The 27,298-nt window shown below is 42.0% G+C and overlaps 1 protein-coding gene and 1 long non-coding RNA gene across 2 annotated transcripts in view; both read right to left on the reverse strand.

Moving 5' to 3' along the window:
* ASB14 (ankyrin repeat and SOCS box containing 14) overlaps positions 1-2,671 on the reverse strand; it is a 154,549-nt gene extending 151,878 nt beyond the window's left edge. Inside the window, exons 1-3 of the mRNA XM_069207438.1 lie at positions 2,665-2,671; positions 2,473-2,604; positions 2,226-2,384 (exon numbers count right to left, since the gene is read on the reverse strand). Of these exons, the coding sequence (XP_069063539.1) occupies positions 2,226-2,384; positions 2,473-2,604; positions 2,665-2,671 (298 nt within the window). The remainder of the gene's footprint in view (positions 1-2,225; positions 2,385-2,472; positions 2,605-2,664) is intronic.
* A 982-nt stretch (positions 2,672-3,653) lies between these two features.
* Positions 3,654-27,298, reverse strand: part of LOC138258597 (uncharacterized) — a 44,130-nt gene continuing 20,485 nt past the window's right edge. The window contains exons 2-3 of the long non-coding RNA XR_011198441.1: positions 19,089-19,222; positions 3,654-3,716 (exon numbers count right to left, since the gene is read on the reverse strand). This is a non-coding gene — a long non-coding RNA (uncharacterized lncRNA). The remainder of the gene's footprint in view (positions 3,717-19,088; positions 19,223-27,298) is intronic.

Genomic DNA, 27,298 nt, shown 5'->3' on the forward strand with positions numbered 1-27,298 from the left:
AGGAGGAGAAACGCAAAATGTTCTATATATAAGGCAATATTTTTCCCACAATGTTTCACTCCAGCAGCATTTTCTAAATTATCTGGAAATGCTATAGGGCCACTCGTATGCAGTACTTAATATCTTCTCCAAGCACACACTGTTGATTAGCATTTTGACTCTCATCATGTGTTCTATCTTCACCACCCTCTAGGTATTTCATTGGTGGATTATCCGGTTGAGTCAGCTATGGAATGCTTTCATTGGTGCACAGTCATGTTAGCAGCCTAAGAGCATGAACAATAGATTGACATTGATCATAAAAGAGAATTAAAAAAGGCATGGAAAGATGACAGCTTGAAATTATCTGGAAATTTTCAGGGGTTACACATGTTGCATGCTTAAATTCTTCGCTAAGCATGCCATGCACTGTTGATTTGTGTTTCTCCTCTGACATTGTAGTGAGAGGTTTCTTTTGCTACTTCTGCTCTGATCCTTTAACCTTCTGCTATTTTGGTCTGGTCAGGGTTGCTTTGGTTGTATACATTGAGCATAGGTTGATAACTAGGATCTATCAGTTGAGCATATGGTACAGAGCTGTTTCCACTGAAGTTGTTTCTATTGCATGAGCTCTCTTGATGTATTTTGTTGTCTACTGCAGTCAGGCAGAATCATGGGAAGTGGCAGAATATATTTGTTACTATGCTACAGCAGGTATTCAGAGAAGAGGAAATTAACCTAGAAAAGCAGATTTAGGCCCGTATTTATACTCCGTTTGCGCCGAATTTGCGTCGTTTTTTTCGACGCAAATTTGGCGCAAAACTAACACCATATTTATACTTTGGCGTTAGACGCGTCTAGCGCCAAAGTATGAAGAAAGAGCGTCATTTTTTAGCGTGAACGCCTTCCTTGCGTTAATGAGATGCAAGGAAGGCGTTCCCGTCTAAAAAGTTGACGGCGACGCAAATGCGTCGTATTTATACTCCCGGGCAAAAATCACGCCCGGGAGTTGGCGGGTCAAAAAAACCCGCATTTGCGCCTGAATGTAACGCCTGGGTCAGGGTAGGCGTTAAGGGACCTGTGGGCTCAGAATGAGCCCACAGGTGCCCTCCCCTGCCCCCAGGGACCCCCCCTGCCACCCCTGCCCACCCCAGGAGGACACCCAAGGATGGAGGGACCCATCCCAGTGAAGTACAGGTAAGTTCAGGTAAGTATAATTTTTTTTTTTTGTATTTTTTTTGTGGCATAGGGGGGCCTTATTTGTGCCCCCCTACATGCCACTATGCCCAATGACCATGCCCAGGGGACACAAGTCCCCTGGGCATGGCCATTGGGCAAGGGGGCATGACTCCTGTCTTTACTAAGACAGGAGTCATGAAATGGCGTCTGGGCGTCGAAAAAATGGCGCAAATCGGGTTAAGACGATTTTTTAGCGTCAACCTGACTTGCGCCATTTTAAGACGCCCTAACGTCATTTTTTCCCCACGCCGGCGCTGCCTGGTCTACGTGGTTTTTTTCCACGCACACCAGGCAGCGCCGGTCTGATTGCGCCGTCTAACGCCATTCCATAAATACGGCGCCCGCATGGTGCTTCAGAATGGCGTTAGACGGCGCAAAATTTTTTGACGCTAAACTGCGTTAGCGCAGTTTAGCGTCAAAAAGTATAAATATGGGCCTTAATGTGTTTCCTAATCAGAGCCACCACTGGGATCAAGCAAAAGTTTTACTTTCCTTCAGTGGATGTGAACCCAGAAGGTTGTTTGGTAGTTGCAGCATCTCGGCACTGACCTCATGTCTAGGGAATTGTCAAGCACAGACAAACATTTTTCAATATAAAAAGAAAAATAAATTACAAATAAAATGCTATTGTAATTTCTGTCCCTGAGTTGAGAGAACCTCTGTCACTTTTGCATGTTTCTTACCTATAAGATGAAAGCTCAGGGAAAATGGTAAAGATGTAAAGTCACATCCCTTCATACAGGGCAAATTATAACTGACCTTGGAGGCACAAAAACATGGTAAAAGAATCATATTTTGCTTTTGAGAATCAATTTACAATCCTAGAAAATATCCAGAAGGCAAAAATAAAGAAGATAATAAAATTTGTAGCTTAGCTAATGGCATAAACCACCCTAATAATTTGCAAAGATTTGTAAACCAAGGATTATCTCAAAATCATAATTATTACATATTATAAGGAACTCTAGAAATATTGACATAAACAAGTCATAAATGTACCGATTTACCTGCAATTAACGGAGAGTCCCCATCTTCATTCTTAGCATTGGGATTACAGCCATTGTTAAGAAGAAAGTTAACATTTTCAAGTTGGCAATGGTCTATAGCCAAAAAGAGGGGTGTCTCCCCCTTTAGTGTGGTTTTCTCCCACAAACTAGAACATGAAGCTGAAAGTGATTGTGAAAGACTTAAATTAGTATACAGGTAAATACAAGTCTTAGGCTATCTTGAATTAAATGAAGACAAGAAATGAACCTTTAAGAGTTATTGAAAGAATATCCTTATTTGGCTGTATTGCAGCTTCATGCAAAGGAATCCATCCTCTGCCATCTGCCTCCTTGAAGGCATGAGAGGTGGAGCTCAACTTTTGTAATGTTTTCCCATCACCTGCAAGAGGGTAAAATAGGACAAAGTCAGGCTTACCGTCCATTATATAACTGTACATACCATGCATTACTTAGATGCAAACAAATATTTAAAAATAATGGTGCATATTCACAAAGGTATATATATGTATTTGTGTAGATTTACTACTAGTAAATATTCTCTTCCACTTTTGAGTAATGTTACTATGCTGGGCTATTCACAAACCTGGGGTGTAAAGTTACTCAAAAGTGTAAATCTACATCTGTACACCCCCTGAAACAGCCCTTATAAGTACAACACGTAACCGCTACTGTTACTGCAACACTCTCCATAGAAAATAATGGAGTTAGGGGCTTAAAAGTAAAACCCCATAAGAAATAATGCTAAATTAAATTATGTAAATATTTAGAAATATGAGTAATATTATTAAATTACATCAAATTAACTGTACATCTCTTTTAATAATTATTAGGCCGATACATTGACTGACACTATGTGCTGTTGTGGCCAGATAAAAAACGTGAATGACTCAAAAGCAGAACAAAGGATGAAGAGGAGTGGCTGAAAGTCTCTATGTTTATTATAATACATTTAATTCTAGTAAAATCAAAAGGTCTTGTCTTACTCTAGTCCTCAAATGAAACTATATTTTGTTTTCAAAAAAATACATTTCACAATAAAGGGAATGCTATATTTTTGCACCATACGAGTCCTAAATAGGCACAGGAACACAATAAAGCTATATCATTAGTGAAACTATATATGAGTTGATTGAGCCCAGAGACTTGCATTTCTCCTGCAGAATCTCTACAAAACCGACTCAGCCGTTTATTTGTCTGAGGTCTATATAGTGAGCTTGATACAGGGTCAAATATATATGTGGTATGATTTCAGTATACGAAAGGATCCTAGCAGGTAGATAGGAACCCCTGACGTCCATTTGTGAGGTATAAAACTTGAATAGCAGTGAAAGTGTGTCGTCGGGGAAGCTGTGATAAGTCCCCTGGAGTACTTGGACAAGCCCGAGAGTTGTGCCTTGTGGCAGTGAAGTCTCCATCTTCTGATACTTAACTGCATGTATTGCTGCAACAATCGTCCCATGATCACTGTAGTCAGTAGCTAATGAAACACAGCTGCAAGAGAGGAAAACATAATATGAGGAATTACATAATTATTTATTTGTGCCACACGCTGTTAAAATATATATAGACATTAAAGTCAGCAAAAATCATTGCATACAAGAGGTCCTTAAAACAAAGGAAAGCAATGCAGCCATTTTAGTAATGAGGGCACTGAAGATTTCAAAGCATGGGAGGAGGAACACATCTCTCAATGTTTCCTCCTCATCCGTTTGTAGTAGATTTTTGATTTTTAGGGGATTCTCAAACATTCTGAGGAGTATTTCTGCAAAACCATGAAAACGAAAGATTTCCAGGATTAATGATATTCATCATTTTCTTAACTTAGATGTCGGCATAAATATGCACTGTCAGATTTAGCTTTTTTTATGGAGAACATATTTTCAACTTTCACAAACCTCCCACCTCTATTCCCTTCCAACAAATGCAGGGGAATACATATATGTATATATTTACAATTTTAAGGAATGGACGTTGTGAGGGTTCATATTTGGAATATGGACCGCATGTTTGTGATCTGTAATGGATGTCTGTGAACTCATCAGGAACTCTCAGGGCTTTGGGATATGTAAACTCTATGACCTCCCTCAGAGACTGTGATTCATAGATGTATAGTATATACTGAAGTCTATATGCCCTTTATGATATATATATATATATATATATATATATTTATGCATATGTATATATATATATATATATATATATATATATATATATATATATATATATGTATATATATATATATCACACAAAAGAAAAAATGTAGAAGCCCCATTTCAGAGTCTCTCAGGCATTTAATGAAAATCCGGCCTGCACATCCTAACGCGTTTCAGCAAAAATGCCTTGTTCACAGGAAAAGATTTGAAATCATCGCTTTCAGGTGCTTTAAATACAAAATGTCACGTGACCAAATACATGCTTTCCTTCATCTTCCACAATGCACCGGGCATGGTCTTTATCATTCGTATAACACTGCAAAGTCTCGCAATAATCTGTGTGGCTGGTAAACTTGAATCAATCTTGCTGAAATAGCATTTACTGGGGTTCCAGACACATCGTTTTCACTTTCTCATTGCAGTGTCACACACTGTATATATTTGTAATAAAGTGAATCCACACCAGATGAAGATATATGGTAGGAGGTATTTATTACAGCCTCAACCAACAGCCAGCATATCAACTGTCATGCAGAGAACCCTGCATGACAGAACCTCAGAACAAGCTGGTTCCATGCCCAGTGTTCCGGCATGGAGCCATGTTACATCATTACAATATTCTAAGTGCATCGGTGCAAATTATTCAAAGTAAAGTGGCTACGTGCATTCCAGTTATTCATTTTTATGACGCTATTCAAAACTTCAATTACTGCTGCCATTCCTCATATTATTAATGTCTGGGAGTCCGAAAATGTGGCGGGAGAGTGAAGTCATCTCTCCTGCCTCCCTTTCTTGTCTCACCAAATATCCCGTAATACCATGTCTTTAGAGCAAGCGGGTCATGCCCCCCATTAAATTTAGATTATAACAACACACCTCCATCGTCGGGGGCCCCCAACCCTGCAGGGCGGCTTCAGGTAGGCAGGGACGGAGCATTAAATCACACAAAAGAATAATAATAATATGAGGAATGGCAGCAGTAATTGAAGTTTTGAATAGCGTCATAAAAATGAATAACTGGAATGCACGTAGCCACTTTACTTTGAATAATTTGCACCGATGCACTTAGAATATATACAGTGTGTGACACTGCAATGAGAAAGTGAAAACGATGTGTCTGGAACCCCAGTAAATGCTATTTCAGCAAGATTGATTCAAGTTTACCAGCCACACAGATTATTGCGAGACTTTGCAGTGTTATACGAATGATAAAGACCATGCCCGGTGCATTGTGGAAGATGAAGGAAAGCATGTATTTGGTCACGTGACATTTTGTATTTAAAGCACCTGAAAGCGATGATTTCAAATCTTTTCCTGTGAACAAGGCATTTTTGCTGAAACGCGTTAGGATGTGCAGGCCGGATTTTCATTAAATGCCTGAGAGACTCTGAAATGGGGCTTCTACATTTTTTCTTTTGTGTGATTTAATGGGCAGGATACTCAGTCCCTGCCTACCTGAAGCCGCCCTGCAGGGTTGGGGGCCTCCGACGATGGAGGTGTGTTGTTATAATCTCTCTCTATATATATATATATATATATATATATATATATATATATATATATATATATGTACATATATAGATGTACATATATATATATATACATATATATATATATATATATATATATATATATATATAGCAGTTGCCACTAAGTAGTTCTAGTTAGAACCATGTGTCCATACAATAAGCGTTTTTTCACTTGCCTATATCTTTGGCACCGTTTGCCGAATCTTCATGAAATTTTCCAAAAAAAGTGTTGGGGTGATTCTTGTTGCACAAGAGAAGTTTCTGGGCGATCCGTCAAGCGGGAGGAGCGAAAAATGCTGGGTAAGAAAAGTTGTGTTTTCCATGTTAATTCCCATAGGATGTTTAGACACGTCTACAGCCTGAACCGCTGGACAGAATTACACCAAATTTGGCAGAAAGCTAGCTTTCGGTACGCAGATCACGCTTTTGCTTATTTGGTGTAAATACGTTCAGTAGTTTTTGGAGACATTAAAGGGAAAATAAATTTGTAAATCTCTGGCTGCAATGACTTCTCAAATAATTCACGAATAATCTGTGAAATTCGGGAATTTTTCACAAATATACAAGCGAAATAAGAAGCGTTGCAATTTGCTGACCACAACCTGTCCAGAAAGTTGAGGCCGCCATTTTATTTCACCAGACACCTTACCCAGGTGTGAAAATCCGAATTGAAAGTAGCAGAAGGGGTCAGGGTGAAGGTACCCTGACCCAAGGGGTATGAAATAGGTGTGTTTTAGGGGCAAATTATAGGTTTAAAATAATTTTGCGTCACCATGTGCAATTTTCTTGATAATTAGTGAATTTTCACTAATTATTTATGAATATTGAAAAATTTGAAAGAAAAACCACAGACTCATTCATACACTATTAATTCACTCATACATGCACTCAAAGACTCATGCGCCCACTAACACACCCACTCAGACACTCATGCTTTCCGACCCACTCAAAACACTCACGCACCCACTCACAGATCCACTGACAGATCCCTGTGGCCAACCTGCGCTGCCCATGGCCAAAGGACGTGCATGACAGGGGTTGGAATAACATACAGTAATTAAAACTACTTTACGCTAAGAAACAACAGAAATTCACTAAAAAAACAAAGGTTACAGGGACTCATTCAAAACCATAGAAATTCAGCAGTTAGAGTTATTTCAACTAACTATAACTCACACCCTAAGGTAACTATAACGTGCTCCTTTGTCATGCACAGCTAATGACATCTTGAAGGGCATCTTTGATATTATCACTGCAACCTTTTGCAATTATATTATTGATAAGAAAACTGTGCATGGGAAGGGCATGAGTTATAGTTACCTTAGGGTGCTAACTATAGTTACTTGAAATAACTCTAACTGCTGAATTTCTATAGTTTTGTACAAGTAAATTTAGAGCCTAACTATAACGTCCCTGTAACCTTTGTTTTTTCAGAGTCTATATATATATATATATATATATATATATATATCATAAAAGGCATATGGGCTGCAGTATATATTATACATCTATGAATCAAAGTATATATATATATAAACGTGTCATGCTGTAGTGAGGAAGTGGAATCCAAGACTGCCCCTGGCTCTGTAGTGGAGCTGCTTGGTTTGGACATTAATTACGTGCAGTGCTGCTTGCACGAAGGAGGCACCCACCTGATAGAGTTCGGTAACAATGAGCAGCATTTGGGTGAATATATATATATATATATATAACCCCATAAAATCAGTACACACACAATTGTTGATAAGATACACACCAATTATTCTTCATCATGCATCCCTAACCCATTTGTGTAAAACCTCTAAATCCCTTGTGGCATCATTTTAGAATGTATACTATTTTCAGAACCATGCATAACCAACCTCCTGTATACTTGAAGACCATAAGGACTCAAATTGGTTCCCCATGTGACAGCATCTCGTCCAGCAATGAGATTTTATCTCTGGAATGTCCTAGTTTTCAGGGATTGTAATATGTTTAGTCCTTTAAGGGGTCTCAGGAGCAAGTGGGGCAAATTTGATTGGAACTTTCATTTGCAACACGGCATTGAAATCAGTGCTTCTATGTGAAATAATAGGAGGCACAGCTGCAGAATCTATTGTTACTGTGGAATTCCACAATTATGAAACTGTATAACGTCAATATGTACAAGCCTCTTACAGCCACCTGCACAGTCAGAAAATAATTTTAAAAAACTTTCTAGTTGCAGCAAAGTGAGCAGACAATTGTGACAGTTTTACACACACTGTGTTAGCTTGCACAGAATGAACCACAGCTACTAAAACTAACTGAAGTCCAGCCTGAGCACTTCTGACAAGTGAACAAGTCACTCATTTACATCAAATACACAAACATGGACTAGATTACAAGCATCCAGGCCTATAATGCATTCAAGGATTGACAAACATGTGAATCATGCTCACTCATGACACAGGAGCACTTCTGGGAACCTGTGACTGTCCTGGATTCCAATGAGCACTAGCATGCATAAATCAGTATACATAGATGTAGTAAATATAAATATCTGAATGCATAAATGAAGTAAGAGTGTATCTACATTGCTTACCACCTCACTGCTTCCCTCATTTTAGGAAGTGTGGCCTCCTATTTCTCACCCTGATAATTGTACAATTGCCACTGATAGGAGTAAATGTCTTACTGTTTTCAGGGAGACCCTGCCCTGACACTTCCTCAAACACACCTGTGAGCTACTTAGAACATAAATTCGGAATTATGTACGGTTTCCTACATTATAAATACCACTGTTTTCCCACCTATGTTATACTCAGTTGTGTAAAATGGTTGGTGAAGCAGGGTCTGCATGGGACAAAAAAATGCTATGTTGTGGCATTAGAGCTTGTCAAAGTTTGCCAGATGAGTGGAAGGCATGGCATTTTTTTGGGCACAGTTACACATGGAAGTTGCTTTTTATCACCAGAATGATTCACACTCATGATCTCACCCGGGGAAATTCAATGTCAAGGGATTCAGAATTCATTAGAACCAATAATTACCCTCATTAATGAGTTTACCACTTCTAAATCCACAATTATGAGGGCCCCAAATGGGGTTCTTGTACTCACTGAACCATTTAAATATCAAAACTCATAGAGCTTTTCAGGTATGCTCTAAAAGTGGTCAGCAAAACTTTTCACCCTTGCAGGACATAAGAGTGGTAAACATCACAATTAATCAACTTTTAATTTACAGTATGACCAATATGGCTACACAATAAAAACCCAAATCGGAAATAAAGCTAATGGGTTTTATTACAAATGAATACTCAGGTTAATGTAAACAATTTCCCAAAACAAGCTATAGAGGTACAGTAACACCATTGGGAATCCAAACCTCTGGAAAAAACACAATGTAACTAGCATTAGACAAACTAATCACTCAATAACCATTATACAAAACAGCAATAGCAACACTTTGTGCTCAGTAAATAAGCATTGTCCAACCTGTTTAAGCATTAGTTCAAACTGAAATCATCTAAATAATACATCACCTTTTATCAAACTTTTCAATGCTTTAAAGACCTTCGTTTTCCAGTCAACTTATAATAATCCACAGTTTACTTTTCATTTGCAGACAGGAAGTAATTCTGTTCCCACAATCCTCTTTCTGGAGTTCACAACCAATATATGACATAGTCCACCAATACCAGCGAAGCTTCACATCAACCAACCTATACCAGTGCGACAATATAACGTCAATCTCATTCCTTGCAGCAGCTCACACTCCTTTACAATTTCTCTTACAATCACTCTTTCACACAAACCTAATACAAAATAATGTGCGCAAAAATCAACAGCCTTGTCTGCATCACCAATGGATCGGATAATCCAACACTTCAAAAGCAGTACGAAGATATAATTATTCTGTGAATGAGACTCTATAGAAATGTAGCAACTTTCTGGCATAGTTACCCCCACTTGTTTGCCTGGTGTCAGAATGTTTGGACTGAATTGCAGTGTCAGTGCTCTCTCCCCTAAATTTAGTTGTATGGTAACTTTTACACCCCAAAATTGGTATGCTGGTACACCCATGTAAGTCCCTAGTATATGGTACTAAGGGCATTGGTAGGCCAGGGGCCCCTCATGGGCTGCAGCATGTATTGTGCCACCCATGGGAGCCCATGCAAACTGTGACTACAGGCCTGCCATGGTGTGAAGGATTGCCTTATATCATGATCACTGCACTCTGACCCTATAAGTCACCCCTAGGGGAGGCCCTTCATCCCAAGGGCAGGATGCATGGTTCTAAGTGTGAGGGCATCCCTGTATGAGCGGAGGTGCCCCTACAAACCTCAGACTCCATTTCCTGGGCTTTTTAAGTGTGGGGAAGCCATCTTAAGGTATGTAGTGGACACTGGTCAACACAAGTTGTCCAGCTACATAATGGCCCCACGGAACATAGGCATGTTTGGTATCAGACATGTTGAAATCATGCAACTACACCGATTCCAGTGCTAGTTGCATGATATCATGTGCTCTGGGGGTTCCCCGGGGGAATCCCCCAAAGTCTGCCTGTACAGCCTTGCAAGGTCTGCATGCCAGCCCATGCTGTTGTTGACTCCAGACACTTTTCTGCTCTCCTGCTGCTGAGCTTAACTCAGGCAGGGGAAAGCAGAATGAGTGATTTCCTGTAAGATAGAGGTGTGGCTACCTCTTCTTTAGAAATAGGTGTCTCTGGGCTGGGGTCGGGGTGCTTCTGCATGCCACCAGACTGCTTTGAAGGCAGCGGAAGCCATCACAAATGTCAAGGGGGAGGGTGGGGGCAATGACAAGGACACAAAAAAACAACACCACTTACTGTTCTTGTCACCGCCGCCTCCTGCCGCCTCGCTCCTCTTCTGGTGTCCCAGCATTTACTGGGAAACCAGCAAAGCAATGCTGGCGCCGCTTTCATGCTAAACCCAGCATGAAAACAGCGTCAGGATTGGTCTGAGCAGCTTGGACTGCCACTCAGCCACAAGCCTGGGCTCTATTCAGTTTCTTCAGCCCATCTGTGTCCACAACCGTGTTGAAGAAACCTGAGTGCACGTGTGTGTTTGGCTGGTCAAACACACATGCGCAGTTAGGTACACTCTCTCCTCCTTCCCCTCCCACTATCCATCACCCAGGTCCACCCCTCCCTGCACTGCTGGCTGAGCCAGCAGATGAAAAATAAAACAATAGTAAGCTATCATTTTATTTTTGATCTGCTGGCTTTTAGCCATGGGGCGACGCCCCTTTGTCATTGCGGAGGAGCGGCCCCTGTTTGAAGGGCACATTTGGTGCCCTGTTTGAAGGGCACATTTGGTTTGCACCAGTGCAGGAACCCCTGATTCCTGCTCTGGCATAAAACCACACAAAGGAGAGACCACCCCCTATCCATCTCCTCCCCTAGAGAGGTGCACAGCGCTCTGACAGGTGGCCACTTGATTCTGCCATCTTGGAAATAAGATGAGCAGAGGCACCTGGGAGCATCTAACTTGTTAGTCCAGCTGGGTGATGTCCCTGACCCCCTCTGAAAGGTGGGTCACTGCAGTAAGTGTCCACACCCTTCCTGGGGTACTTAAGGGCTTCCCTGAGGGTGGGACCCTAGGTTTGTCTGCAAGACTTAAGGAACCATCTGCAAGTCTCCTCTGCAGGACATTTTTGCAACCTGGACACCAGAAGCGCTGCTGTTCTTTGCTGGAACCAGAAAGAAGATTATAACCAGTAAGAGGGCTCCTACTGCAACTTTGTTTCCAAGTTCTGCAAAGACTTCTGCAACCCTGTGGCTGTACTTCCTGCAGAGTCATTGGGACTCTGCCTACACTTAGAAAAGCAAGAAGGAATCTCCCTGGGAGGGAAGGAGCCACTCCCCTGCATCTGCAGGCACCTCAATGATGATGACCGCTTTGTGGATCCTGCTGTCCCACAGACTCTTCAAGGCTGTACAAAACAGGTGGTGGTTCTGTGGCTCTCCAGAGGCCTGACCTATCTTCCTTGCAACTGGGAAGTCTGCAGTCCCTTGCTGGAGCTGCTTGGCTTGAACCCCTGTGCACCACATCTGCTTGTCGTTGCCAAGGCTTGTTGGCTCTTCAGTCTAAAAACCTCCTATCTTTCAGAAGCCCCTGGCTCTGTGCCTCCAAGAACGATGTCCTCTCTGTCACCCCTGCAACTTGGGCATTCCTCCTGTCTGTGCTACTGGGGCCTCACTGTGACTCCCTGTGCCTGCTACCAGAGGGTCCTGCTGGGGGCTCCCCAATTCCTGCTAGCTCTCCTGCATGCTGAGGGATGGCCCTGACCTACCTGCCAAGGTTGGGTCACCTGGACCTCCTGGTCCCCACAAATCCTCCAAACTCCGTGCCACGCTTCTCTGCATTTGCCAAGGCTTGTTGGTGGTCCTGCAGACTGATGAGCACTGACCCCTATGCATCTCGATGACCAGCATGGGACAGCTGGTGGACTACTCTTAGGATCTTCCTGAAGCACTTCTTTGTCCACCACCCTACAGGAAAGCATCTCCAAGAAGGGTGGGCATTTCCAGTCTCCACTGCCTGGGCACATCCAGGTGGTCTGGACTCTCTCCCTTCTTTCCCTAGCTCCTCTTCTTGAGGAATCCACACATGGGATCCACCGACATGGTCCACAGGTCACGACAGCCCGCTGGACAACCAAGGTCCCCACTGACTTCAGCAGGAGGTTCTGACACAAAATCACCCCTTACCCCTGGGCTCCCTGACGTAGATACTCCACTGTTCTGGGTATCTATGGGTGTGGGTACTATCCAACCTCCCTAACTTTATGAGAGCTCTGGTTATCTGAAGCCACCTACACTATCACTAAAGGTTGCCTGGATGCAGTACAGGGTGCCTCACCTATAGGTGTACAAAATATACTGAGCCAGCCTCCTACAGATTACACCAGCAGGTCTCACTTGGGTTGATACAGTTCCTCTCTGTGCACTCGAGATTCACAGCATACAACAATAAATAAACCAAGAGTCTTCTACACTTGTACATTATCCCGGGATCTTAAGCCACGACGGACCCATTAACGAACACATCTTCTTGGCAAAAATCACTACATTCACACAATGGCTTTGAAAATTCCGCAAAACACTTCACAAACATTACACTTTACCACAATTTTAAGCCAAAGCAATGCAAAGTGCAACCCCCATGAATACTCACAAATCAGCTGCAAAGGAATACACTGGAACTCCTTCAATCCTCCGAATGAACCATGGGATCAGGTTTTGAGAGGGGTCTGGACAATTTCATAATAAACCCCCCTAAGTCCCTATTACTATCTCCCTACTTCTGTCTCACAATTACAATTCCCCCCCCCCCCCATGGGAGAAACCAGACCTCTGCTACCAGATTTGATGGAGCATTTCAGGTATGCTGTAAAAGAGGTTGACAGATCTTTTCACCCTACCAGGGGGTAAGACTGGTTAACATCACAATTAATCAACACTTAATTTATAGTATAACCAATTTGCCACACTATGAAAACCTAAATCAGAAATAAAGTTAAAGTATTTTATTACAAATTAATACTCATATAATGTAAATAATTCTCAAAAACAAGCTATAGAAGTAAAGTAACCTCTGGGGAAAAAAAATCCAATCTGATTAGCATTAGACAAACTAAATACTGAATAACTGCTATAAAAAACAGTAATAGCAACACTTATGATCTGATTTATGGAAAGTGGCACTGCACCCGAGTGCACCCTCACTTTCCCTGCGCCCCTTAGCACCCCCCTACCACTACCATCTGTGTACTGTATTTAAAATACGGTGCACCATGGCGCAGGGTAGGAGGCAATCGCATCATCTTTTATGACGCTATTGATGTACTCTGCAGAAGTACTACCAGCTACTCCTGCAGAGTACATAGGGCCCCATTCTAAAGAATGCTCTTGAGCAGGCAATAAAAGTGCCGTAAAAAATGGCGTAAGGAAATCTCATCGATTTCCTTATGTCATTTTTCCGGCTCCCCTAATGGGGGAATGCCCCCTTTGCATACATTGTGCCCGCTGCAGCCATAATGTAGCACAAAGAGTTACAGGGTGGCGCAATGGATGCATTGCACCACCCTGTAAATACGGCCCAGGGATTTTGGCCACGTTGAGCCACATTAATGTGAGAATAACTTACCTTAATGTGGTGCAAGGTGGTGCTAGGTGCCTATAAATATGCCCGTTAGTGCTCAGTAAATGAATGTTGTACAATCAGTCTAAACGGAAATCATCTAAATAGTTGGCTAAGCAATGGGAATTCCTCAAAATCAGGGAGTCACTAACATGACATGGGCCGGGCTACAAAACATAGGGACAAAAAGTAAACATAAAATAAAGGACAAAAAGAAGTTGGAAAAATGACATTTGGGGCAAAATAAATCTAACTAAGGGAGGGAATAATTAAGTAAAAAGGAAAGGTGTCAGCATCTCAGTCAGGAGTATCCTCATGGATCAAAATAATCCTAAGATCTTTCAGCAAGCATCTAGGGAAAGTGCAGGGCAAGGGCAAAGTGGTCTGTGCCTCTCGAAGTCCAAGGGATCTCTGCTACTATAGCTAACTGAAAACGATAAATTAAAGTCCAAAGTGAATGATGATTTGTCCATTGAGATCGGAAGATTTCACTGTCCAATCCCTCCACATCATACGACAGGCATCTTTAACAGGGCCAGAAGCTCCCAAGATCGTCCTGGAAAGGTATCTGTCCTTGGTGTCCTGTACAACTTTGCAACATAATGAATAGAACTAGTCTTCACATTCTCTGCCCCTCCATGTACCATCTTCAAGGTTAATTTCTCAGACTCTCTGTGAGTAAAACAATAGCACATCTATTTCCAAGCTAACATTTCATGTGAACTGCATCTGAAAAGATATGGCATGTTAACAGAAAGGAAACCACTTTCCCACATTCTGGGAAGCTGGGGCCTTGAAGGCCTTAACACGACTAAACTAAAGCAGAATTAAAGTGCCATACTTTATTCATGTTAAACAAAAGCATGTAAACGTTAAACTTATAAAATTGTCATTAATAAATCTTGTCTGACTTCATATTATAGTAAATTGCAAAGGTGAAATAAGTTGGTAATACATTTCAGTAAATATAGTGGGAAACTACATTTTTCAACGTTAGCGTATTAACATTGAAGGCACAGCAGTGATGAAAATCATTATCGTTTGAATTATAACTATTCTCTAATATCATAAGGAAACATAAAATCAATGATCATATTTCAATTAATATGGCCAAACCACAAACATTTAAATCTTACTCTACAGTGAATGTACCTTAATATATACATTTAATGCACCACTCTACAACTAGCTTGATATCAATTCACAATATAATAGCAATATGATCACATAAAGATCAACATTGTGATGTCAAAGGTAGCAGCCAAACCTCAGCTGCACCAACACCAAGGATGAAGAATTTACTACGTTTGGCAAACACCTCCTATTCAGAGTTTCCTTAAGTAATCTAGGCCTTTACATCTAGAGTTGGAGCCTTTCACACCAAATTCTGCATGTATAGGAACTTTTGTGCCATTTTTCTCCAGTATATTTCAATACTTTTGATCTGCTAAAATTTGCCTCGGAAAAAATTAGAGGGATGGGGAAATGACCATAGTAGTCATAATTTTGACATAAAACAAACGTAACTGCACATACTGAAGTTTAACAAGGCATTAGTAATCATGGCCTAAATGTTTCTGACCCCAAATCCACTTGCCGGTATTTACCGGGCTTTTTGTGGTATATTTTGACTGCTTACTGTTGAACAGGACCCAGAATTACTTTTTCTACCAGTAAATCCTCTTTTCCCAGGGAATCTTCAGAGTTTAACCCTAAATCCCATTATTTTCTGCCCTCTAGAGTTAACAAAAACATTGGTATTGTTAACTCTGGGGTTGTGGAATTGACACCCCCTGCATTAAGACACTCATAATGAGGCCCAAAGTGTGTAAGATGAAGGGAGGCAAATCTCAAGCCTCCTTTGAGGCGTCATACTCAGCCAACCAACTTTCAAATTAGTTGTTCCTTCAAAACACACTTACTTGGGCAAATCCGTATTATTACAGTTACATAAAATCTCATTCCCAGGTGTGCTGGAATCAAGTGCATTATATGATGGGTAGCTGGAGACAGGGTGGGAAAATGCCTGGTTGGAAGAGTATTGTGGGGCATATTTATACTCCGTTTGCGCCGAAATTGCGTTTTTTTTTTTAACGCAATTTCGACGCAAAACTAACTCCATATTTATACTTTGGCGTTAGACGCGTCTAGCGCCAAAGTTCATGGAGTTAGCGTCATTTTTTAGCGTGAACACCTTCCTTGCGTTAATGATATGCAAGGTAGGCGTTCCCGTCTTAAAAAATTACTGCGATGCATATGCGTCGTATTTATACTCCCGGGCAAAAATGACGCCCGGGAGTGGGCGGGTCTAAAAAACCCGCATTTGCGCCGGATTTTAGCGCCTGGGTCAGGGCAGGCGTTAAGGGACCTGTGGGCTCAGAATGAGCCCAGAGGTGCCCTCCCAAGCCCCCAGGGACACCCCCTGCCACCCTTGCCCACCCCAGGAGGACACCCAAGGATGGAGGGACCCACCCCAGGGACATTAAGGTAAGTCCAGGTAAGTATTTTTTTTTTTTAAATTGTGGCATAGGGGGGCCTGATTTGTGCCCCCCTACATGCCACTATGCCCAATGACCATGCCCAGGGGACAGAGGTCCCCTGGGCATGGCCATTGGGCAAGGGGGCATGACTCCTGTCTTTGCTAAGACAGGAGTCATTTCAATGGGGGATGGGCGTCGTAAAAAAATGGCGCAAATCGGGTTGTGGCGAATTGTTTGCCTCAGCCTGACTTGCACCATTTCTGGACGCCCATACGCCATTTTCCCCCTACGCCGGCGCTGCCTGGTGTATGTCGTTTTTTTTAACGCACACCAGACGGCGCCGGCGGCTAACGCCGGCTAACGTCATTCAATAAATACGGCGCCCGCATGGCGCTTCAGAATGGCGTTAGCCGGTGCTAATTTTTTTTACGCAAAACTGCGTTGGCGCAGTTTTGCGTCAAAAAGTATCAATATGGGCCTGTGTTTTTTAAAACCTTTTTGGGGAAGTGTTTTAGTATCATGCATGAGTGACTGAATGGGTGCCCTTATCTTGTCTTGGGATGCAATGTTTACTGGTATGATGGAGGAGAAAGTGTAAGAGATAGATGTGCAGGTTATATTTGCAATTAGCTGCCAGTTGTAAATTACTCCACAGGTCCCTTGTTAGTTTTATGTTTTGTACTTTACACTTTTCAATCCACACCCATTGGCAACTACAGCAGTTGGGTTTGTTTTAAAGGGCTGAGGGTGAAAGGCACAAAGAGGAGGGAAGAAAGAGAGAGGCAGAGACCTATGTGGATGGCCAGCATTTCAGACATCCTATATGTGATTATGACTATGAGAGCTGTAATATTGATTAAGAAATATATGTTGGTTGCAACTTGCAGTATCTATTCTGCCATTAACCGCCTGTTAATTTTTGTGCTGAGTGAATTAGTTTAAGTGGATTTTCTTATGTTATAATGTGGCTGGGAAAACTTCCAGCTTGTTATTGGTCTTTGCCAGAGCCACTAGAGGGTATATGTGATATGCAGCTTGTTGTTTACAATTGGCTGTTATTACAGCCAGTTGCAATGATTACTGGGCGATTTGTGCACCACAAGATTTGCCTAACCTCTACTAATTAAGGTAGGGCAAGGAGGGAATCCTTATGCCTTGCGTACTGTTTTGTGAACTGACCAAGGACATATTATACTAAATCAGCGTACATTATTTGTGCAATGGCCTTAGGAGTGGCTATTGCAGCCATCTTAGTTAATCTGAATGGTAGGACACCACAATACCTTGTGCTGCTCCCAGAAGTGATCAGATATCACGGTGCAGATGAAACCTACTTAGAAATGGTGCTGGTGGACGATACATAGGGGTTTTGTCCCTTTTTAGGTCCATACATACACGAGTACCACAGGAAGTGCTAAATATGGTGGTGAGGGCTGATTGGTTCTTCGTGGTGTGATAAGGTGCCATGAATGTGCTGAGTATTCACACATAACCTATAAGTGAATAGAACAGTGGAAATGGAGAGGAGCTATTGTGATAGATTTTTTTAAATATGCAATTGTGTATGACAAATTATTTTGAGCACTAATGATTTTTATAATTAATTTTAGTCCTAACCAATGAATTAAAAATATTGCACTTAAAAAAAATGTTCCTAACTTTTTTTAATGTGTGTTTAATAATGTGTTTTAGTTGTCCCACATTTTCGTATTTGAGCACCACTTTTGTAAGATAGATGCTTCTGATGAACTTTTCAAACTGCTCCTGCTTATTCCCCTTTCCAATCATTCCCCCCTAAATGTCTTCTCTCCTCATAATTTCTGCAGACTTTGCAGAACACAGAACACTGTGGTGTAACTGGTTATTTTCCTAGAGCTCATGTACTGTGAATGAAACTTTTTCTTTATATGCTGCAAAGTATCTAATTCTGAAGACCTTCTGGCTGGAGGTTCCTGGTATAGCCTAGTTGAAAATGCTTATTATTTAGAAAAAGAAACATAATGTGTAGGGCATTTCCAGACAGCAACAGGTGTTGTTGGGGGTCTCACACACAGAGAGGGGTGAGAGGTATTGCGTTAGACTTTGTAATGCTTATATTTGTAATTGACTAATGTGGTGATATCTGTGATCATGTCATGCTGAATTTCCAGTTTCCTCTCATTAGCTATGTGAAAATGTGAATAAAAAGCCCTGGTTTTGAGGGTTTGGGAGACACTTTCTGAATTCATCCTGAGACTGTCCATGTATTGAGAGACTTTCCCTTTGCTGCTAGACCTGCTGTTGGTTTCCTTTGTGATGCTATCTGTTATTAGTTAGAGATACTTTCTGATTTCCTCCCGAGGCTCTTGTTGATTTATTTAGAGATTTTACCTTTCCCTCCAGAGATGCTGTCAGTGTTCCTCGTGGTCCTGGCAGAAATTTTCCTTAGCCTTCACAGACTTATTTATGATTTATTAATTGCCTATTGTCCTAACCTCCTGAGTGTACTTTGGACCCTCTAAAATTAAAATGTTATTATTTTACAACTCTGTAACATACATTCAGTTCATCTCACAGTGATACATTACTTATTAGCTTCCAGTGTATTAGTGATAGAGTCTCTCTTGTGAATATCCAACAGACTTTGTTGAATCACAAACTGAGTAGCAATATCGTCATCAAGGTCATCGCTTTGTGTTGAACTTTCCATCTTAACTTTCTTCTACAAAAAAGAACAAAAAGCAGCAAACAAAAAATATGTTATTGCAATTTATATGAAAGTATGAAATTCCACAGACACAAGTTACAGTTTCATATGGCATCTGCGTGTAATGGAGATTTCAAGGTTATGGCATAAGACTTCAAGACTGCTCGTTGTGAAAGTGAACATTTATTTGGAATTATCTAGAAATAATTTGCAAGTGAAATACACCCTTTTTGTTAAAGTATTTTATTGCAATATACCATAACAAATGTTAAAAGCACTAATTCTAAATGCACAATTCACCATTATTGTACATTTCAGGCATTTGCTCATCATATTGGCCCCATTCACAAGCATTCCTGGAAATATCTTAGATGGAACAAATGGTGCCCAGATGGTGAATATGTCCAGTGAGCTATTTTGTATTATTTGGATATTGAGTTTCTTCTGCTTCATCAATGATAAAAAAGACTCCCATATCACTGATCAAGTGCCAAACAATACAATTAATTTGCCATTTAACTGATAGACAGGCCCGTAGCAAGAAGTATATTTTTAGGGGGTTCACGGCCCTCATCTCTGACCAAACATTAACGCTGTGCTCTATAGAAGCATTTCTTCCCAAATACTGTTTTTACTACTAATTATTGACCCCCAGAATACTGTGATAGAGAAATATCGAGGACAGATTATCGAAAGGTAAATTCATATAGGGAAGTTGAGATTAACTCTTAATAACTCCAGATCTGCATACTTAAAAATATATTTATTTTGTATGGATACATATATGTGGAATAAGTTATAGAAAATCTATACTTACCTGTCAATATTTTGTATTTGATATTGTGCTAGCAATATTGTTTCAATACTCTGGGTGCACACTGTGTGATTCAATGTAAAGGAATATGTAGGTTTTTGTAATATACATATTAAAGCACACAATCAATTTTAAATAATCCAACTTAAAATTTTATCAATTAGACAGAATTTAAAGTAGACGGAAGTTAAGTAGGCTGACCCACAACTTTGTGTATTTTCTAACTGTTCAAGCTTTGTGAAATGCAAAGCTCATGAAGTTCTGGGTGTTTTTAAACAAATAAGCTGACCTCAGCTCAGAGACCTCCTTCCCACAACCCTTAACCCAGGTGGTGGAAGTCCAGATGCCACATTCCACATTTTTGTGCTGTAGGATGTCCTACCTGGGACATTCTGCATAAGCAAATTATCGCACCTTGAAGGTCCGAAAGCATACAATTTACCCTATATAATGTTAAGAAACTTCATCTGCTTCATGAAGTATGAATGTTCCCAATTCTGCCCGGCTTCATAAGTGAAGTTTTATTTTAACTCACCCCTAATTTAAAATAACTCTATAGAGAGCTTTGAGCATATCCATCATGAACATTTTTGGGAATTAGTGGTAAATACTGTGATTTAAGCATTTTAGAGCTACAACAATGGTGAAAACTATATTGAATTTGGATGTCATTTTACAAAGGAAGATCCCACAATGGATTCCACTATAAGGTGGTGACAAAAGATGGATAGTTCAATTACATTTGATCAAAACCACCAGTCACAACTGCATGGATTTGAAGCAAACTTCACCACTGGTATACACCCCTCATAGTTAAATGCCTGTTGTGCGAAAGATGTTGCACCAAAGAAAACCTTTGTTAGACCTCAACCAGTAAGAAAGGTACGTATGGCAAAGCATAGGTGATTTGGTGAACATGGGCATGTGACTTGACTGAGGACACTAGTTTCATCTCCAGTTTCAGATGGGCAGGTACCAGCACTGCCTCTAAAGCTCTGAGCTTGATTTTAAGGTTTGTACATAGGATACTGCTCTGTGATAACATCTGTCATTTTTGCTGCTTATTTGGTACCTTCTTTTTGGATTCTACAAAGTCCCTCTCTTCCAGAATTATGGCCATTCTCAACACTTTCACATGCAGTAAGTAGACTCTTTGCATAGAAGCCTGAAGGTGGCACTCTCTATGTGACTAATATTGTTGGATGAGCATGCACTTTTCAGAGTGGTGAATGTAGAAGGCACGGAAGCCTGACAGGTTTACTAGAAACTGAAAATATTTACTAGCAGAAGGATTGTTTTGGCATTACTACAGATGAAGATAGACGTCAAGCTTCATTTTATGAAACAGTTAATGGGCTGTCATATTTAAATGTACACTAGAAAGCCAAATTACCTCCTTAATAAAACTTGGACTTCTCACCAACTAGGTTGTACTTTTCAGTGACTATAGCAGCAAATATGGATATGGCTGATGTGCACTAAATAGGAAGGCATAAGCACATTTCACTAAGAGCATATAGTAACAAATAACAAGGGGGTGCAATTGTTATGCGACTTGCAAAACATAATGTGAATCAAGTAACAATGGTTAAAATGCAAAGTTGTGCATTGAAATCACATTAGACCAGGTGTATTGGCTAAAAACATGATGAGCTATAAATTCCGCTTAAAATCTGCAAGCACCTTTTCTCCATGTGTATCTACTTTTCATTTTGCTCATTTAAGCTCTCTCCTACTTGCTCCATTCTCTCCCCATCCATCTCATAATCTCTGTCCTCACTCTCTTGCTTTTTCTACTTACTCTTTTTTTTCCTCTCAATATTGTCAGCTTTTCTAGAACCTTTTTTCTCTCTCTTCTCGTCTATATTCTCTGTACTTCTCAATATATTTTATTCTCCCTCTGGCCCTATTCTCAATAGATAATGTACGGCAACTACAATGTTCTCTCGTCTATGATTGCCCATAGCAGCACCAGCCACATGTACTTGCCGACTGTGCTTTCCGCTATTCCCAGCACCAGAAGCCTACCATCCTGGCAGCCTTCTGGAACTGGAGACGTCCCCTATGATCATAGAAGAAAGACGTTGGTGCAATGTGGCTATCCTATCCTTGCAGTTTCTTGTTGGACAGGACATCAGGCTGCATAGATTTGGTGAGTTTTAACTACTTTAAAGCAGATGACCAATTGATGTCCACCACACTACCTTCACAGAGCGCTGGACTTCAACGGGTCATTCACTGTACTGGAAAGAAAATGTTACTGAAAAAAACACCAGAAAAATGTTGTTTTCCAGAATCAAAGTTGGGAAGCAAGGGAAATGCTTCCTCAAGTCAGATTTTTTGTTTTGGTGTATTGCGCACCACGCTGTGTACACTGATGTTACAGTGCAAAACAGTGAAATGAGACCACACTAATGGAATCTGCCAGGATCCACAAGCATCTTACTGCAAGCCTTTGTACACTTCTCTCAATAAAAATAGTATCCCACTTGTGTGACTGGGCTATGGCCCATAAAAGAAAAAGCCTCCCTGAGCCCCCTAAGACACATGGAAGCTTCAGGATGTTTGCCTTGCAAGTTGACCCATTCTGGCAATATGGGTAGCTGTGGTATGTAAGCCAGGGCTCAGTCAGTACCCAGGGAAACCTGCCAGGCCCAGACATGTTTTAAAACAAGGCACCTGGCGTAGTCTGAAGTTGTGTGGCTTTCATAGATCCCAATATCTCTTCTTACCCACAACACCCTGCAAACACCAAATGTTTGATAAATCACAAATCTTCAGCATTTTTCTGTGAAGGAACATTCCAGAATCTATTAGGATAAATTACATTCCTACCACCCTCTGTTCCCATCCATTTCCCAACAAAAAAAACTAAACCAAATGTATTATGCATTAGTTATATAGGACCACGTAAAAGCAATCTAATTGCAAACACCATAAATTAGATCAACATAAAGAAAAATTTCAAAAGACTATGGCCCTCATTCTGACCCTGGCGGTCTTTTCGCAAGACCGCCGAGTTACCGCCGCGGTGAAGACCGCCGACCGCGGCGGTATGCCGCTGTGCGCATTCTGACCGCTGGGAGCGTTCCGCCGGAAAACCGCCAGCAGCCACACTGGCGGTCGGCGGGAAAGTGGAGACTGGTCAACCTCCACCGCCACGCCAGCAGAACACCGCCCACAGAATTACGACCCACATTTCTGTGTGGCGGTCTTCTGTTGGCGGTCTTCTGTTGGCGGTCACCTCCCCATGGCTCCCGTCGCCTCCCGGAGGACCAACGCACAAGGTAAGTTGATCGTCCGTGAGGGGAGGGGGTGGGGGGGTGTTGTGTGATGTGGGCGTGCATGGGGGTGTGCGTGTGAGTGTGTAGAGGGGGTGTGTGAGTGCGTGTATGCGGGTGGGGGGTGCTGCTGTGTCTATGGGTAATGTGTGCTGTTCGGCAGGTGCGCATGTCTGCATGTATATGTGTGGGTATGTGTCCCCGTTGTGTATGTGTGTGTAGGGGGTGTGTATATGTGCATGTTGGGGGTGTGTGCATGTCGGGGTGCATGTATGTGCATGTCGGGCTGGGGGTGGGGAGGGGGTTCGTACCACCTCTGGGGGGTGGCAGGGGGGTGGAGGGTGTGGGGGGAGGACTCGGGTGGGTAGTGGGGGGTGGGGGAGACCCCTATCAGTGCCAGGGAAGGAATTCCCTGGCCCCGATAGTGCTTACCGCCATGGTTCGCACGGCGGTTCCCGCCCGCAAGAAACCGCGGCGGTAGGCAGGGTCATAATACCCTTGGCGGTCTTGGGACGACCGCCGGGCCGGAGTGCGCAAACTCCAGCCCGGCGGTCATGACCGCCGTGGCGGTCGGAGTGGAGAAGTGGCGGTCGGTCGCGGCGGGGACCGCCGCGGTCAGAATGCCATTTTTAATACCGCCGGTCTGTTCGCGGTCAGACCGCCGTCTCTCCGCCGACCGCCAGGGTCAGAATGAGGGCCTATATATTTCAATAAAGGAAATTCACAGTACACAGATCTTAAATTACAATACATAAAAATCAGAAAATGTTAGTCCCTGTTCTGAAGGAATGTCTATAGAGGTCAATTATAATACAAATGCTTTCAGTCTCAGATGCCTTGATTATTATTTCCACAATGTTTGGTTCAAGCAGATGAATCTTCACTGTGTTGATCCTGGCAAGGTTATTTAGATATTAATCTATTTTTTTTAAAGAAACTAGTCTGTTATAGCAGTCCTTTGTGACATCACAGGATACGTTGGGTCATTTCAGATTCACACTACTGCTAGTTATGGTATTTGCAGACCTCGACAGTAGGCACATTAACCTAACAAACCACCTGGCTCCTGCAAACAAAAGAATGATCTCTGGAGCAGATAAATTATCTCACAAGGCTATATTTCACAATAGTCAGAGTAGGCTGGAGTGAGCCTAGTCAAATACAGGCACGGCCCGCCCTTTAGGGCGGAGGGGCCATGCCCCCTCCACCTTTGAGGGTGTCTCTCAGGCTGAACAAAGGTCAGCCTGACAGACACTCTTCATGTTCAGGTCAGGCAGCCAGGAGCAGACATGTGCGATTTGCGCAGACTCCTGGCTGCCTGAGCTGAACTTTGCTGGGCTGAGGAGGTCACAGCTCCTATGGGCGTGACCTCCTTGGCTCAGCAAAGGTGCCTCGAGGCCCTCCCCTGGGTGACGAGGAAAACGTCACCCATTGACTCCGACCTGGGCGCTTCAGGTTTAAGCCCTGAAGCACCCAGGGCAAGTGTCAATCAGTGACACTTCGTCACAGAGTGGTGTGGGGTCAGAAGTCTCACTGACCCCATCCCACTCTGTGACGAGGCTGGGACTGCTGCCTTCCCTCACTGGCTGACCTAAGGTCAGCCAGTGAGGGAAGGCAGCTGTCCCAACCCACCTGGAACCTCAAGGCTGAAGATACGTGGGTGTGCGTGTGTGTGTGTGGTCTTTTAAAATGAATGCTTGGTGCGTGCGTGCATGTTTGAATTCTATGAGTGTTGTTAATGGATGTGCGTGCGTGTGTCTGTGTGCGAAAGAATGAGTGTGTGTGTGTGTGATCTTATAAAATGAATGTTTGGTGCGTGCGTGCATATTTGAATGTTATGAGTGTTGTTAAGGATGTGCGTGCATGCATGTGTGTGTGAAAGAATGAGTGTGTGTGTGTGATCTTTTAAAATGAATGTTTGGTGCATGCGTGCGTGTTTAAATGTTATGAGTGTTGTTAATGGATGTGCATGCATGCGTGTAAGAATGAGTGTGTGTGTGCTTCCCGCCCACCCCCCTCCCTCCTAAAGCTGCCAGCCGCCACTGGTCAAATATAAGTCATGCCTGACTTTTGATGACTCTGCCCCAGCCTAATAGGCTAATCAAAACACTATGCAATATTGGAATCTGAAATTTTCTTACTGGACACTGCTTCTGAATGGTTTGTAGGTTTAGATACTGACAACCATGTATGTATCAGGAACAGGAAACGTCTGGCTTAAGAATAACATGACTCAATGTCCTGTCCAGTTCTATCTTTTCACACAGCAAATTCTTGTTTGACAAACCATATATGAAAGATGAGATGGAGTTCAGCTAATGCCCATTGAATTCTTCACCTTTCAGCTGTGAGTTTGAACTAGTGTTAGTACTACCTTTCACATTAGCTCCTTACACACAGCACTGTGGCGTCCCTCGGGTGTCCATCATATCACCTCTTTTATTCAACATGTACCTAGTCTCCTTACCAACCCTGATTAGATCATTCAGTTTCACCTGTTATAACTATGCAGGTGACACACAAATGAGTTTACAAATGGGTGGTCTGAAAGACCTCTACCACTTAAAACTTGATTGACTCCCTTTGGGCAATATATACATGGATGATGAATAACCATATTAAACTAAGTACTGCAAAGACAGAGATTATGACCAACTGACAATGGCCAAAATGCCAGCCTATCACCATATGGCCTAAGGAACATGAGGCCCCTTCAACAATATCAAGAGAAGTTAGAAGCCTAGGAGTAAACATGGATTCATACCTATGTATGATACCCCTTGCTAATAACGTCAAACAGAGTACCTTCTACACAATGAAAATATTAGGTTGCATACTCCAATACCTTGAATAGCAACAGAAACTGCAAGCCATCCTCAGACATGCAATATCCAAGTTTGACTTTGCTATGCCAACATCCTATACCCTGACGCACCTGTGTTCATCATACACAAACCCAACTCTTCCAAAATGCTGCTGCAGGACTTTTCCGCCTTCACCCAAGAGAAGACATGACTCCAGTATTGCAATCACTCCAATGGCTACCTATAGCAAGAAGGGCAATATTCAAGGCACTTTGTATTGGCCACAGATCCTCCAAGGAAAAGGACAGCTTTACCTACAAGCTAAATTCAAGGAAAACAAACAAAACAGGACACTCTGCTCTGGACTTACACCACTTATCATTATACCACCTCACCATAAGAAATAGGAGGAGACACTGCTTTCTCAGTACAATCCACCAAGCTCTAGAACCCATTTTCAGCCAACATTTAAAGAATCCAGGAGCATATTCACCTCAGAATAAAGTTGAAAACATGGTTATTTCAAAGACAACTACAGCAACACAAATTCCGCACCCTGAAACACAGTCACTACGTAAAACTCCATCTTCAACTTACAATCCACAGACTGGAAACACCACAACCATCAAACTACTTTTGATAGGCAGGTAAGCTAAGGGTGGCGGTCACCTATGGGGCACCAGGGTATTATATAGTTATGTAATTCCATATATTACATTTCTGACTCACACTAATATTATTACTAAAACACAGGTCAGTAGCACACTTAAACTTACACCTCTTACATTGACATAAAACATATGTGATACAAGAGTTGTTTATTACCAGTAATGTGCAGCCAATAAACCAGCCATCACTAAACAAACAGACGTGGAATAACTGAAGAAGTCTGTCACACACTGCGGGTCAATCGTAAGTCTTTTGTTAGTCCACAACTGCAGGTCCCATATACATGTACATTATGGCAACTTCTTTACATTTCACAATGACACTCAGATATGGAATAATAGTAACAAAGCATATCCGAGCAGATCTCTCCACTTCTCTCTCCCTACAACCAAGCCAGCTAACGCCCACAACTACACAATACATTTCTGATTAAATAACTCATTACAGTAACTATCTAAGCAAACTATAATCATAAGAAATATAATAAAGGGACCTGCAGAACTGTTCAAAGCTGGATGCGTAC

This window comes from Pleurodeles waltl, chromosome 9 (assembly GCF_031143425.1).
Source record: "Pleurodeles waltl isolate 20211129_DDA chromosome 9, aPleWal1.hap1.20221129, whole genome shotgun sequence".
Classification (NCBI taxonomy): domain Eukaryota; kingdom Metazoa; phylum Chordata; class Amphibia; order Caudata; family Salamandridae; genus Pleurodeles; species Pleurodeles waltl.